We start from the raw sequence: 13,501 nt of genomic DNA, 5'->3' as shown, positions 1-13,501 counted from the left end.
GCTTCAGCACATGGCACTCCACAGTTTATTCTTACTCCTTTCCTTTGCCCCTCAATTCTGCTGTAGTCCCAATGCCAAGTGCGCGTACCCTGTGAAGTGATGACTGGAAGTGGGCTGGAGGACCCACCTCCCTCAGGGGCAGTGCCTCTGTTGCCTAGCAATGCATCGTGGCTCAGTGTGTGCCTGTATCTAACCCTCAGCAGGCCCACTGGGGAACTTGGGGCACAGGGCAGTTAGATGACATGCCTAAGGCTGATAGGTGGGGGAGCCCAGGTAGGAATCCAGACAGCCTGCTCGCTTACCGGCTGTGCCCTCCTGCTTACTCCTAGGAAGTGATTTTTGTGGTTACGGAGAACAGTGCCTCAGAGGGAGGCGATATTCACCTGAGAGCAAGCAAAGGAACAACTGCTTCTTTCTGATAGGTCACGTTGGGCCTGGGTAATAGTATCCTTTAATTCAGTAGTCCCCAAAATGTGTCCTGTGAAAAATTACTTAAGGTTTCATTGTTAATCAATTCATTCAATTTAGAAAGTATGTTACATAGTATTTACTTCTTGGAGTTTCCTAAGTCTACACTGACATGTTAGAGGTTCCTTAAAAAAAAAAAGTAAATATTTCACTTAGTTTAGCGCAATATTTACCAAATCTATGAAGCATGGAACCTTTCTCTGCTACATAATACCTGTTGTTACCCCTGGAAATGCTGCTTTATGTAAACTTTCTGGAGTAAAGATATATAAGGATCTGTTTCAGAAGTTGCATTTTAATTAATACAAAGCCTTACTGCATTTATTGAAAGGAAGGCCCTGAATGTCTAGCCTGTTTTCCATAACCTGCTCTGGTCCATTGTACCCTGGATGGCTGTTGGGAGGGAGTGGTCGTGTTATGGTCGGGGCGCTGGAGCAACCCGAACGTGAAAGAGCTCCTCTCAGCTGGCTTATATCAAAGGGCCCCCAGGTGAAATTTCAGCTCCCCTGGCAGAGTTGGTATCCAGTGTCTCCCTGTGTAAACACTGACCTCAGATTTTGTAGATAGAAGTTTCCCAACTTGTTTCCATACAATGACCCAGCTGGATCTAAAGGAAGAAAATGATGTCGCCAGTTGTCTGTGGTCATTCCCTAATTAATACCTGGCTGAGGAATACCTAGCGCTTTTGTTCTAAATTAGGACTACATCTCATTGTCGGCCCTCAACTGTGGGGAGCTACGCCAGGGGTCAGGGCTGCCAAAACGTGGGATCACCCAAGGCCTCGGGCAGTAGGTGCAGAAGTCAGAGGCTGTATATAACCCTGTGTGCAGGCCCAGGGAGCACAGCCCAGGGGTCTCACCAGCTCCTGGGAGCATGAACTCCGTCTGGTGGGGAGCTTTCCCTGCACAGCCCCGACCAAGTGTCTGGATTGGCCCCACCTTGCTGATGGAACAGCCCAGTTCGTGCTCAGTGTGCCTTTCGTAAGCATCCCAGGACTGAAGTGGCCTGTGTGTAAGTGCCCCACGAGCTCTGCGATGACGCCAGTTTGGGGAGACACGGCTGTAGCTGTCCGTGGGAGCTTACTCAGGAGGAATGCGCTCAGTCCCTTCCTCCAAGTGCTTTGGTTTCCTGTCAGTTTGTGTTTTGGGCCCGACTTGGGCTCTGGAAGGGTCTCATGTTGTCTCAGAAGGGAGGAGGATGTCACCCTCCTCATCCTTTTCTCCTTCAAGGCTCTGGACACCTAGCCCCACCGGCCAAGGCCAGGCCATAGCCGGGTGTTGAACCCCAGTTAGAATAATCCTGTGTGTGTTTTCTCCCTTTTCTTGGGTCAGCCTTCCCCCCTCTTGTAATAAGGCAGGTGGGTGCCTCTTAGGTACCTTTTATGTTAAACTTCTTATCTGCTCGAATCAGCCAAGACTATAAAGCACATACTATCCAGAGAATAAGGAATAAAAAGTAAATTGAGATGGGCCTACTTTCTGGGCGTTGAATAACTTGTTCGGATTTGGGATAACAAAACCATTCTGGAGAAGAATAGTGGTGATGGCTGCACTCCAGTGTGAATGTACCTAATTCCACTGACCTGTACACTTAAAAATGGTTAAAATTGTAAATTTTGTGGTATGTATATTTTCCCACAATTAGGAAAAGAACCCAACTTTTCAGGAGACAGTGCACACATGAGGCATCTGAGCAAGACAGTTACAAAGTGATAAGCCAGCAAATGTAAAGAAACACCTGAATTTAAAGGGATACTTGAGTAAAGTAAACCAAACACCCAGACAGCTTTTGTGCTGGTTTTGAAGGAGGTAAAAAGTTGATAAATTGGGGAATTATGCAAATGAAAGCAATGGCACATGGGAAGAGAACAATAGATCGTAAGCAAATTTCTAAAGGGAAGAGTCTGCTGAAGAGGCAGCCCTCACATTACCAACCAGCCTGGGTGTGGAAGGGTTTGCTGGGGGGTTTGAGGGATGAGGAATCATAAAGAAAATGGTGACAGGGAAGTCTCCCTGGGTGGGTGGTGATGGTGAGGCCTCTTGCTTTGGGTGAGTAGAGAGGTATTGTCTTGATTCGAAGTGATTTTCTGCTAACTCTTCTGGTATTATAACTGCAGTTACAGAGGAGACTCCTAGGGAGCCCTGAGGGGAGAGCTGTTGGAGATGGTTAGAAATGGCCAGAAAAGGTGGGCCAGCTGCCAGATCGTGCATCTCGGCCCGTGCGGGAGCTGGGAAAGAGCTGGCAGTGGGCCTTGGAGCATAACAGGCCAGGGCTTTGTGGAACAGACAGCCAGGAACCTGCTGGGCAACGGTTGTGAGCAGGTGGCTTTCGGGAAAGGTGGTACCTGCCATGAGGACCCCAGATTTGTAGGGGGACCTCACTTAGCACTACTAATAGATGAACTGAACTTTACTAGAGGCAGAGATGCTAGGAACCAAGCCTCCGTGGCCTCCCAGATGACGCTGGGGAAGAGAAGGCTGTGTGTCTGATAAGCTAACCGTGCCAGCCGAGCCATCTGGGGCTCGTCTGGCACTTAGTAGGCGTTCAGTAAATATTGCTACATTGAAAAGGAATTGAAAACCCACTTGTTTCTATTTTGTGGGATTTGCTTTTTGTTTGTTTGTTTTCGTTTCGCTCAGTTTTCTGTTCAAGGGTTATTTCCTTTGTTAAAAAAGACGATGTTTGATACAGTTAAACAAGCCACGAGGGGGTTGATCCATGTCCAGCACAGTGTGTGGCCCCTGGGTACTAACGGCCACTCTGTCACCCTCGCAGGCTCCCTGTCCTCCCTCCCCGGGTGAGCCCATCTTTGCCTTCCTCAGCCCCACCTCTGCTCCTCCTGCATGCTCTTCCTGGCTGCAGAGACTGTCTTGCTCACGGCTCCCATGTGTCCCTTCCACGCTGCATATTTGCCGCATCTCACTGCCTTCTGGACACCTCTTGTTTGCGCCTCCGATTCCTGCAGCTCAGCACGTCCACGATGGCGCTCGTCGTCTCTGCTTTCTGATGTGCGGCTGCTCCCCTCCCTCCACGATCCATATATCCTTAAGAGGCATCGCCATCTGCTCTGTGTCTGCAGTTGGAACCCTCAGTGCCACACATGACTCCACCATCTTCTGACTACTCCTTGGTCTTGTTGAGTCTGCCCCAGACGTGGCTCTGGAGTCTCAACTCACCTGTCTGAGCCTGCCCCATCCCAGCTGCTCCCCAGGTACAAACAGGTGCCTGTCTGCCCTGCTGTTGCTGCCAAGGCGAGGCGGTGAATGCATATAACGCCAGTCCCTCCGTGAGAGCTAGCCGGCGGTAGTATTCATTCCTTCTGCCCTCTGCACCTCCTCAGCCCTACAAGGAGGTGGGTCTCTCAGTTCCTCTCCAGAGCCCTAAGTCTCAAGAAAGTCCAGCCAGTGAGCTAGGGTTTGTCCCCTTTTGTTCCTACCAGTTCCCAAACTCGGGCAGCTCTGGAGTTGACGTCCGCTTCTCTTTGGGCTCTGTGAGGCTTAGAGCAGTGGTTCTCCACCTTGGCCACACACGGGAATTACCTGCGCAGTTGAAGGGATTGCTGACGCCTGGGCATCACCCAGACCAGTGAAATCATTCTCTGCCGAGGTGGGGCCCTGGCGCTGGCAAGGCTCCCTGGGCAAGTCTCTCTGCCTGGGGTTCTCAGAATTGGGCCCATTTCCCAGCTCTCCAGGGGCAGACTGGCCCTTTCAGATTCTTCTCCAGGAATAAATAGCTTAACGTGCAATGACTAGTAGGTTCTTGACTATCTTTCATCTGATAATTCATCCGTCTACTCTGTTCCAGGCACTGGGAATAAGATATAACGATGTGCTTCTAGTGGGCGTCTGTTATTTTGGGGCACCTCCCCATAGCCGTGTACTTTGATTTTCCTGATCCTTGATTTTCCTCTGGGTTCTGCTCCAGTCCATGGCTCTCTGTGAGAAGCTGCCTCCACACCCCGCTCCAGGGCCACTTGTGACCCAGAATAAGCCAGCCAGGGCAGTCAACTCCCAGCCACAGGGCTTGGCTCAGGGATGGACGCCTGCTCCAAGGCAGGACAGTCAGACACAGCGCAGCTCAATTCCGGGACTTTGCTTTGAACTATTTGGAGATTTGCTCATTTCTTGCCAGACAGGAATGAGAGACTAGAGCCAGGAAGAGAGCTTGTCTGAGGATGCAGCCCAAACAAGGCAAGGCCCAGCCAGGGAGGGATCCTGCCCTCAATCACCACTGTCTCCTGAAGGAGGCTCACCTGGTGTCACGACCCAGAGGAGCCGTGATGGTGGTGATCAGCATGCTAGTTCAGGGCAGTGGGGAGTCGCCTGGATGCCCCCGGGGCAGTTGCAGCTGGCTGAGCTGCCCACATGCTCATTTCTAGTTTTCAGTTCTCCGAGCAGGCAGCCAGTGAGGTCCAGCCTCTCCTAAGGTTGCTGGGTTGTCGGATGACTGAGCCCTCAGTGCAGCAGCTGAAGCCTCCCGGGCCCCAGCATCGCAGGAGCTGCCTGGCTCCCCGTCTTATTTCAGGCTCCCAGCCCTTACTGATGAAGGAGGCTGATGAATCACCTCCTCTCCTTCCCAGCCTGCTCACATCCTCCTAACCGACTTCTCCCGCCTCAGTCTCGGCCTCTCTCGACCATTCTCCCTACTGCTGCTGAAGGTCTAAGAGGCAAGGTCTGATCGTGCCGTCTTTCGACTTCAGAACTTCCACTCACTCCCTGTGGCCCTCGGAATCAAGTCCAAACTCCTTACTGTGCCCTCGAGGTCTGTCATGATGTCCCAACTTTCCTCTCATGGCTGGCCAGCCACGTGGACATGCCCTGTCATTCCCTGTTGGAGTCAAGCCCTTAAATGCCCTGCACCTTAGCAAGTGCTGGTCTATTTGCCAGAATTGGCCTTCTCTCCCGTACGTCCTTTACGCCCCCTGAGAGAACCCCTTTGTGAAGTCTTCCCCAGGCAGCGTCAGTATCTCATGGAATTTTCTTCATACCCCAGTTACATTATGTTTTGCCTGTGAGGTTGTTTGAGGACACAGACTGGCTCCGAATAGGTGCTCAGTTAAGGTTAAATGAATGAATGAAGGCTGGCAGAATCCCTGGAGGCATCTGGGACAGATAGACTTAGGAAAGCCCTGGCTGGTAGCGACCATTGGAGACCATTTATAGCTAAGCTTTCTAAGGGTGGGTCCTTGGCTAAAGGAAAACAGAAGGGGCTGGGGCTGGTCCCTTACTGACTTGGTGTCATCTTAAAGAGACGCTTCCTAGTCTTCTCCGCCCGTCAGGTGCCCTGAAGCTGTGGAGAGCTTTGGACACAGGTTAACAAAGGGTTACTTAGCAGGAAACACGTGTACTGTTTCCCTCCAGTTTCAGAATACTCAAACCCACACTGTTAAACTCTAAACTGTTAACTATATAAACACCATTATAGCAGTAGTAATTCAGTTGCGATAAAGATTAGAAATGTCACCCCAGTTCCACCATTACGGCCAGTGATTGTAATAATACTTACAGTATTGGGAATGTCCTACACCAGGGATAGAGCTAAGCACTTCACATGTTTTATCCCAATCTTCCTAACAGCCCAGCAAGGGGCCCCATTTTACAGATGAGAGAACTGAGCCTTAGAGCAGTTCAGACGCTTGCCTGGTGTCACAGAGATAGTCAGTGGCAGAGCTGGGACATAGCCTGTACTGATGTTTTTATCCTATGTTCTTTCTGCTAAACTTCATTTTCTATACTTCCAGGCTTTGTCTATACATACTAGTAGTTTTTACATAATTACGCTCACAGCACAGCTGTAAAACTGTTTTTCTGAGATTAATTTTATATCATAATACACATCAGTCGATCCCCAAGTCCTGCTGAATCTGCCTCCAGTGTGTATCTCTAATCTGTAACCCACTTCCCTTCATCTCTACCCTTATCTTTTGTCTGGGCTCCTGCCTCTTAACTTGTCTGCATACTTTTACTCCTTCTTCTTATCTGTTCTCCTTCCAGGAGCCAGTGATGTTTAAAAAATGTAAGCCGTGTCATGGCATTCCCTAAGCTGTCAGTCAGTGCATCGGGATAATTCCCAAGCCCTTGGCGTCCTGTCACACCTCTCCCACCTCATCCCATGCCTCGCTAAGCTCACTGCATTCTAACCACACTAACCTTCCAGTTCCCAGAACTGCCCAGTTCTCTCCCGCCTCAGGCCTTTGCACAGTTTCCTCTGCCTGCGACCCCTTCCCTCCACACTCTCCCTGGCTAATGCTCTTTGTTCTTCAGGCCTCTTCTTAGATGCCTCTTCAAAGAGGCCATTGCTGACCCCCCCCCAACCTAAATTAGGACGCTTCTATTGACACAGATCGATTTGTATGTTTGTGTGATTATTTGATTCGTATCTTTCACCCCCGTCTCATAGTGCCATCATGGAAGAACTGTTTCTTTTGCTGAGCACTTTATCCCTAATGCCCAGCACAGTACCAGATGCATAGTAGGTGATCACTGTTTATTAAAAAAAATAAATATTTTTCTATCTTACTATATAGTCTTCCCAAGCGTAATCGACTAGCTGCATAATACCTGACAGTTACCCATGTAATTAATGGCTTTAATAAGACATTTGTTTCATATGCAGTTGAAAGAAAACCCTAATGGTCAGAAGAAAAAAATGTTCCCTGGTCGTCAGTTCAGCAACCTGAACACACTAATAACAACACTATACATGTACATGATGAGCCTCATTTTGCTGTTGGAAGAAACAAAATATACAGAGCACAGGTTTTGAAATCAACTTCATGGGTTGTGAGCAGTACTGCTTTTAAAAATAGAACAGAGTGAAAAATGTCAGAATGCTCTGCAGGTGAGAGGATGAGAATTGTTTTGTATAACCTTCACTTATATATATAACTTCTGTTTCCATTTTATACAGCTATAACTATAGATATAGTTGAAGTATGAACTGGGCTGCACTGTAAAATGTGTTTCTTACTGTGGGTGGCAGTTAAAAAAATTGAAAAGCACAGATTTCAATGGCTTGCTTTGGAGTTCGGCAAACGTTTTCAAGTCCCAGGGGTCACCTGTCCTGGGTCCCACAGGCTCACCTTTATGACATTGCCAATGCCTAGATTGCCTGGAGGACTGGTGGACAGGAGACTCCAAGGATACTTTCTTTTTGCATAAACTTTTTCTTTTGGACCAATTTTAGACTTAGAGGAAAGTTGCAAAGATAATACAGAATTCTCATATACCCCTTGCACACTTCCCCTTCTAACACCTTACATTACCACGGAACATGTCACATAATAAGGCACTAAACTCCAGCCTTGATTTGCATTTCACCAGTGTTTCTTCTTTCTCTCCCAGGATCTAATCCGGGGTGCCACGTGTAATTCATCATCACATCTCCTTAGTGTCCTCTGCTCTGTGACCGTTTCTCAGTCTTTCCTTGTTTTCCAGAACCGTGACAGTTTGCAGAAGTATTGGTCGGGTATTTTGTAGAATGTTCCTCAGTGTGTTTCTCATTATTAGACTTGGATTATGGGTTTGGGAACAAAATATCACCCAAGTGAAGTACACATCTTATCGCATCCTTTCAGGGGTATGTGATATCAACATGGCTTATCTCTGGTGGTGTTAGCCTTGATCGCTTGGTCAGGGTGCTGTCTGCCAGGGGGTTTCTCCACGTAAAGTTAGTTTTTCCCATTCTGTACTCTATTCTTTAGTAGCAAATCACAAAGACACTAAGACCAGCCTACTCTCAAGGGGGTGGGGGAGCGGGGCTGTTAAATTCCACTTCCTGGAGGGGTTAGTATTTATACATATTATTTGGCATTCTTCTGTAGGAAAGGTTGGTCTCTTCTCTACTCACTTAGTACTTTATATCAGTATGGACTCATGTATATTTATTTTTTATTCTGCATTATAATCCTGTACAGTGTTATTTATTCTGCTGCTCACATTTCCCAGCTTTGGCCATTGAGGGCTCTTTCAGTTGGCTCCTGTGTCCGTTTGACATGACCCCATGCCTTTTTTTTTTTGAGTACTGCCTAACTTTCTGGTGCTACAAGGTGCCCTAGGCTTCTCTTGTATTTTCCCTGCCCCCTACTAAAATCAGCCATTTCTCCAGGAGCTGCCTTTTGAGAGACGAGAAGCAGAGATGTGGAAGTCACCCTTTTGGGTACAGAGGGTGCACAGTGCTTTTCTGCCCAGGATGTTTGGGAGAATTAGTTGGCAACACAGGAAGGGCACACGTGGAGCAGCTCCCCGTTTCTTTTGTTTCTCAGGCTTACATAGCTCTCTGGCGAGCCTTTTCTGGTTATCTGATCTGCCCCGGTTAGAGTGCAGAATGTTCTTTAGACCGATGGGCCGTGCCTGGCGATCAGATTCTGGAAGGCTCTGCTGCCCACACACAACAGCAGGCATCCCCAGTCCCTGAGCTGGTGCTGGTCAGGTCTGGGTGCCCAGACTTCTGGGGGCTCTCAGTCCTGCTCATTCTCGACTCTGAATCAATCCAAACACCAGTGTTTATTTTCCCAAGGCTGCTGTTTCAGACTTGGCTTCCATTCCCCCTGCCCTCCTCCTCTTGCTCACGCACGTTCAAAAGGTGTGCTTGATACCTTTAGAAAAAGTCCACCAGACAAGTTCCCTCAACCTCGCTCACCTTCCCTGCTGGACCCTCCTCCTCTCTGCAGGGCTCACTCCTTCACTTCCCCAGGACTCTCCTTCTTTCCCACATCTTCAGTCTTGTCCCCACTCCCTGGCTCCTCCGTGCAGCCTAAAAGGACACTCAAGTCTTGGCCTAAAAATGCTCTCCCTGGCCTTGCCTCAGCCTCCAGCCTGCACAGAAGCTCTCTCCACTTCACTTCAGGCCTCTTGAAAGAAGAGACTTCACCATCATCTCCTTTGGCACCTGGGGACAGGGAGACCACGTTGATAGGAGATTTTCCCCAGAAAAAGGGGGACTGTGTTGGCTTTGATGGAGGGGAGGCACTGACAGAAATTAAGTGGCCGCTCTCTCAGGAAGATTCCAAGTTGATGAAATACTGCTAGTGAGGACATCTCAGAAGCTTAGACAAGGCTCTGGCTGTCTGGGAAAATTCTTGGGCCTGCAGTTGGGGTTGCAGGAGAGGAGTGGAGGCCATTTCCCGCAGGAGACAGAGGGGGCATCCATTTCCAAAGCTTGTCTAACTCTCCTCTCCTCACTCTGTAGCGAGAGCCTTCAACCAGAGTGACAGCCACTTTAATCACAGCATTTAACCTCACATGGGTTCACCCCTCCAGCATCGCCCTGCTTTCCCCAGTGATTCACCAGCCCCACCTGTTTGTCCTCAGTGCATCTTCCCGAGGTAACGCGGGTGTGCCCTTGCCATCAGTGGAGCAAGGGAAACTCCCATTCAGGGTTTGGATGCTACTTGGCCCCACTGCACTCTGAATCTGTCTTCTGGTACCCCTGCTCCAGCTGAGTGTCTCCTGGTATTGGTTCCCCTTCTGATGACCTCTCCCTTTGACACTGCCAGGAAACCACCTCTCAGCCCCAGCCCCAGCTCTGGTCTTTGGAATTCCACTTGTTAGATAAGTTTTATCCAGGACTAAGTGCTTATCCTGCCCTGGCTCTAAAATTGAGCTTATAGACCCTGGTCAATTCTGTGTGTCTGTGGCCTGGCCTATTGGCTAATTCATTCATTCAACAAATATTTATGGAGGACTTTTCAGGCAGAGTTCTAGGCACTGGAGATACAATGATGAGCAAAAAGATGCAGTTTCATAGAGTTTGCCTGGGAGACAGATAGTAAACTAATAATTGTGCAAATATAACAAAACAGTAAGTGCAACGAAGAAAACGTATAGGAGTTCACAGTCTTATCTGGGGCATTAGGTGAAGGTTCCACAAGGAAGTGACCGTTCAACTGAGATCTGTAAAATGAGTAGGAATTTGACTAGGCAAGGGGTTGGGGTGTCAGAGACAGGAGCGGAGAAAATTTTCCCAGACTTTGAGAATAGCATATGCAAAGGTCCTGGGGCTGAAAGGAGTCTGGTCAGTGGCTAGAGTGCAGAAAGCAAGGGGGAGATTGAGAGGAGCAAAGGCTGGAGAGGGCAATGGAAGCTCCATGGACAGGGCCTTGAACACATGTTCAGTGTGTCAGTCTTTATCCCAAGGACAGTGGGAAGGAAGCCACTGGAGGATTTTGAGAAGAGTGACATGATTACATATGTAATTGTGAAAGTTCCTGACCAATTGTTGGTGCCTCCACCCCCCCCAGAAGATTTTGGGGTTAGCAGGTAAAGTTGTGGTCGGGAGAGAGAAGGGTGGGGTAGGGTTGGTGGCCCTGCTCCGTATGCTTGTCCTTGACTTTTTACTGTCCTGAGATGCCAGGCTCATGTGGGCAGCATGTTCTCAGCGGCAGCAGATCCTGTGGAAGGCCCAGGGAGGGGACCAACGTCAGTAGGTCCCAGTGCCAGCCTTTTGTAGGGACACAGGACCTGATGTGTGGAAGGGGATCAAGAGACTGCTCTGCTTTAAGTTCCACTTGTGCCATCTGTTTCCCTTGCTCTAAGAGGAAGAAGAGCTTTATCAAGCCTCCTCAAAAGCCGTTAGCCTCTAGTTGGGCGCCCCCAACCCCATATTTACCCAGGGAAGAGCCCAGAACACCTGCTGCGGGTCAGGATCCTCCTTGACACGTGGGCTTCTGGAATTTCATGGTGGCACGTCCCCTGAGCCACCCAGCCTGGCAGAGCAAGGTGAAGGTGGGCTTCCAGGATGGGCGTGGCCCTGCCCATCGCAGATTCTGAAGATCCGAGCTCCGATCTGAATGTGTGACCTTGGGCAAATCACTTCCCCTCAGGGGACTTCGGGGCCTCACCTGCAAAGTCAGGGGAGCCCCAGAGCCCCCTCCAGCTGCGAGTGGGACTGAGTCCAGCAGGCAGGGTGCTGGCTCGCGGCGCTTCCCGGAGCCCCCAGATGGGCCTGCGGCGGGGGCGCGCTGACGCGGGATCGCAAAGGGAAGGCGGCTGCCGGGGAGGCCAGCGACCACCGAGCCGCAGCGGCTTCCCCCCACGCCCTGCGCCAGCTCCCGCCCCCAGTCTGGGTAGAGCGCCCCGGGGCCACTGGGTTACGTAAGGAGCGGGGTGGGGAGCGGGGCGGGGCGGGCACCGCCTCAGCGTGGCTGCCCAGCCCCCGGAGGCCCAACCCCCGCCCGCCCGCGCCTGGCGGCGGCGGCAGCAACAGCACAGCCCGCGGAATGGAGCGGCGCCGGGGCTGAACCGGGCGCGCACGGGCCTCCGCATGTGCCGCGCGGGGAGCAGCTGCCGAGCCGGCGGACAGCGAGCGCGAGAGGCCCCGTCGGAGCGGCCGCAGGAGAGCGCTGGAGATGGGGTGAGTGAGTCCGCAGCGCCGGAGGGCGGCGGGGCCGCTACCCGCGTCCCGGCTCGGAGCCCCGGCGCCCAGAACCTGGAGCGAGCGTGCTGCGCCCGCGGACCTTCCTTCCGAGCTCCCCGGGTGCGGGCACCGCGCGGGTTCAGGCGCTTGCCCGGCCGCGGTGCCTCGGTGCCTCGGTCGTGCTGCGGTCCCTTCGCTCCCGGGCATGGTCGGTCAACTCCAGGGCCTGTGTCTGAGTGTAGGAAGCAGTTTGTCCTTCTCAAAGCTTGGGTTTATTACAAACCCAACGGAAACCCAAGTTTTCCTGGAAAGGAAATTAATAACTCCCCAGCATAGAGAGAGTGGACTTTGAGTCTGCTGTGAGATGGCTGAGCATGGTGGCAGGTAAGGCTTCTGTCTTTTGAAATAACCAAGTATCGGCTCAGGAGAGAAGTTGAAATACTCTGTCGAAGTGACTAATGCTTCTCAGTGCATAAAGTAATTCAGAAAGCGGGATTGATTTCTCCTGGCGTCTCTGAGCCGCAGGCACTGTGAGTCAGGGAGCCACTGTGCTTGTAATAACACAGTCAACTCCTTACACTGGCTCCCGAGGTGCGTGCTCCTCCAGGATGTGCCGTCGGGATTCCGGGAATGGTTATTATGCCCATTTCACAGATGAGGAACCTGAGTGGCTGTGTGACTTCCCCCAGGTTGGGCGTCCGGTGAGCGTTCAGAGAGGGACACTGTGTGGAAGCCACCGGGGAAGCCACAGCCGGACGGGAGGGGGAGGTTGCCAGTGAACCAGAGCTGCCGAGCTTAGTTTAGCATCTTTCCTACAGCCCTCCTCTGCTCTGTGGGTCTGGAGATGTTGCCTTCCTGCGTGGGAATGGGTGGGGAGTGGGAAGACGTGAGATGGCCCTGGTGTAGCGCCTTCCTCCACATGAGTTTCTGGAGTCATTTTACCTGGTGAACTTCATCTGCGGGGTCTGCAAAACGCCTAGAGGTACCGGAGGCGCGCCAGGAGGAATTCTGAGCAGGGGAACGCAGGAGGGCTCTGGGTCAACACGAGCAGGATGGGGACAGGGGAACCAAGAGGTTTGCTTAAGACTCTGGTGCTGATCCAGGAGATTTCACACACGGACAGAAACCGGGGGAGAGTTTCCCAGAGGCACCCTGCCTGGGAAGCCGACTTTCTAACATTTCCAGTGACCCTTAATGGACTGTGAAAGGGCTCCTCTTCGAGCAGTGGGAACCTTTGCGGCTCTCAGGTTTCATACTTTAAAAAAAAATGTGTGGGGAGGAGTTGGCAAACATAGGTCTTAAGATGGAAGATAAAGGGATCTGGTCATTTTAATGCTCTGTCCCCTCCTCCACAGCCAACAGAAAACCAACCCAACACACTTGCATGATCAAAAACAAATATTGAAATTCCGACTGTGGTTGAGATCAAATGAAAATATTTACTCATAAAAGCTTAAAGAAAACGTCAGAAAATAATTTTTGTGGAGAGTGTGGAGAGTAGCTTGGGGATTTTGTTTAAAATGGAATATGTCTCTCATGTAATTTTAACATCATCCGTAAATGTCTATTACTCACTTCTCATAGGTACGGGCTGGCTTGTAACTCCTACCTACTTCTGTCATTTTTAATAGATCCACTTCTATAATTTATGGGCATGTACAAGCCCTGGTTGTAAATT

The 13,501-nt window shown here is 50.7% G+C and overlaps 1 protein-coding gene across 11 annotated transcripts in view; it reads left to right on the top strand.

Annotated features, from left to right (window-relative positions):
- The window catches only part of HOMER2 (homer scaffold protein 2), a 91,428-nt gene that overhangs the window by 11,690 nt on the left and 66,237 nt on the right, over positions 1-13,501 (top strand). For 2 of the 11 annotated variants that reach the window (XM_074318340.1, XM_019743440.2), the window contains exon 1: positions 11,606-11,820. The exons of 6 other annotated variants lie outside the window; for them this stretch is intronic. In XM_074318340.1, coding sequence (XP_074174441.1) covers positions 11,816-11,820 — 5 coding nt within the window. In that variant the 5' untranslated portion in view covers positions 11,606-11,815. Of the gene's footprint in view, positions 1-11,605; positions 11,821-13,501 lie in introns of those variants that run through there. 3 more of the 11 variants (XM_074318341.1, XM_019743441.2, XM_074318342.1) reach the window with 2 other exon arrangements.

Source organism: Rhinolophus sinicus, linkage group LG13 (assembly GCF_036562045.2).
Source record: "Rhinolophus sinicus isolate RSC01 linkage group LG13, ASM3656204v1, whole genome shotgun sequence".
NCBI classification, from domain to species: Eukaryota; Metazoa; Chordata; class Mammalia; order Chiroptera; family Rhinolophidae; genus Rhinolophus; species Rhinolophus sinicus.
Note: the sequence above shows the minus strand (reverse complement) of the source record. Positions and strands in the feature narration are given on the sequence as shown.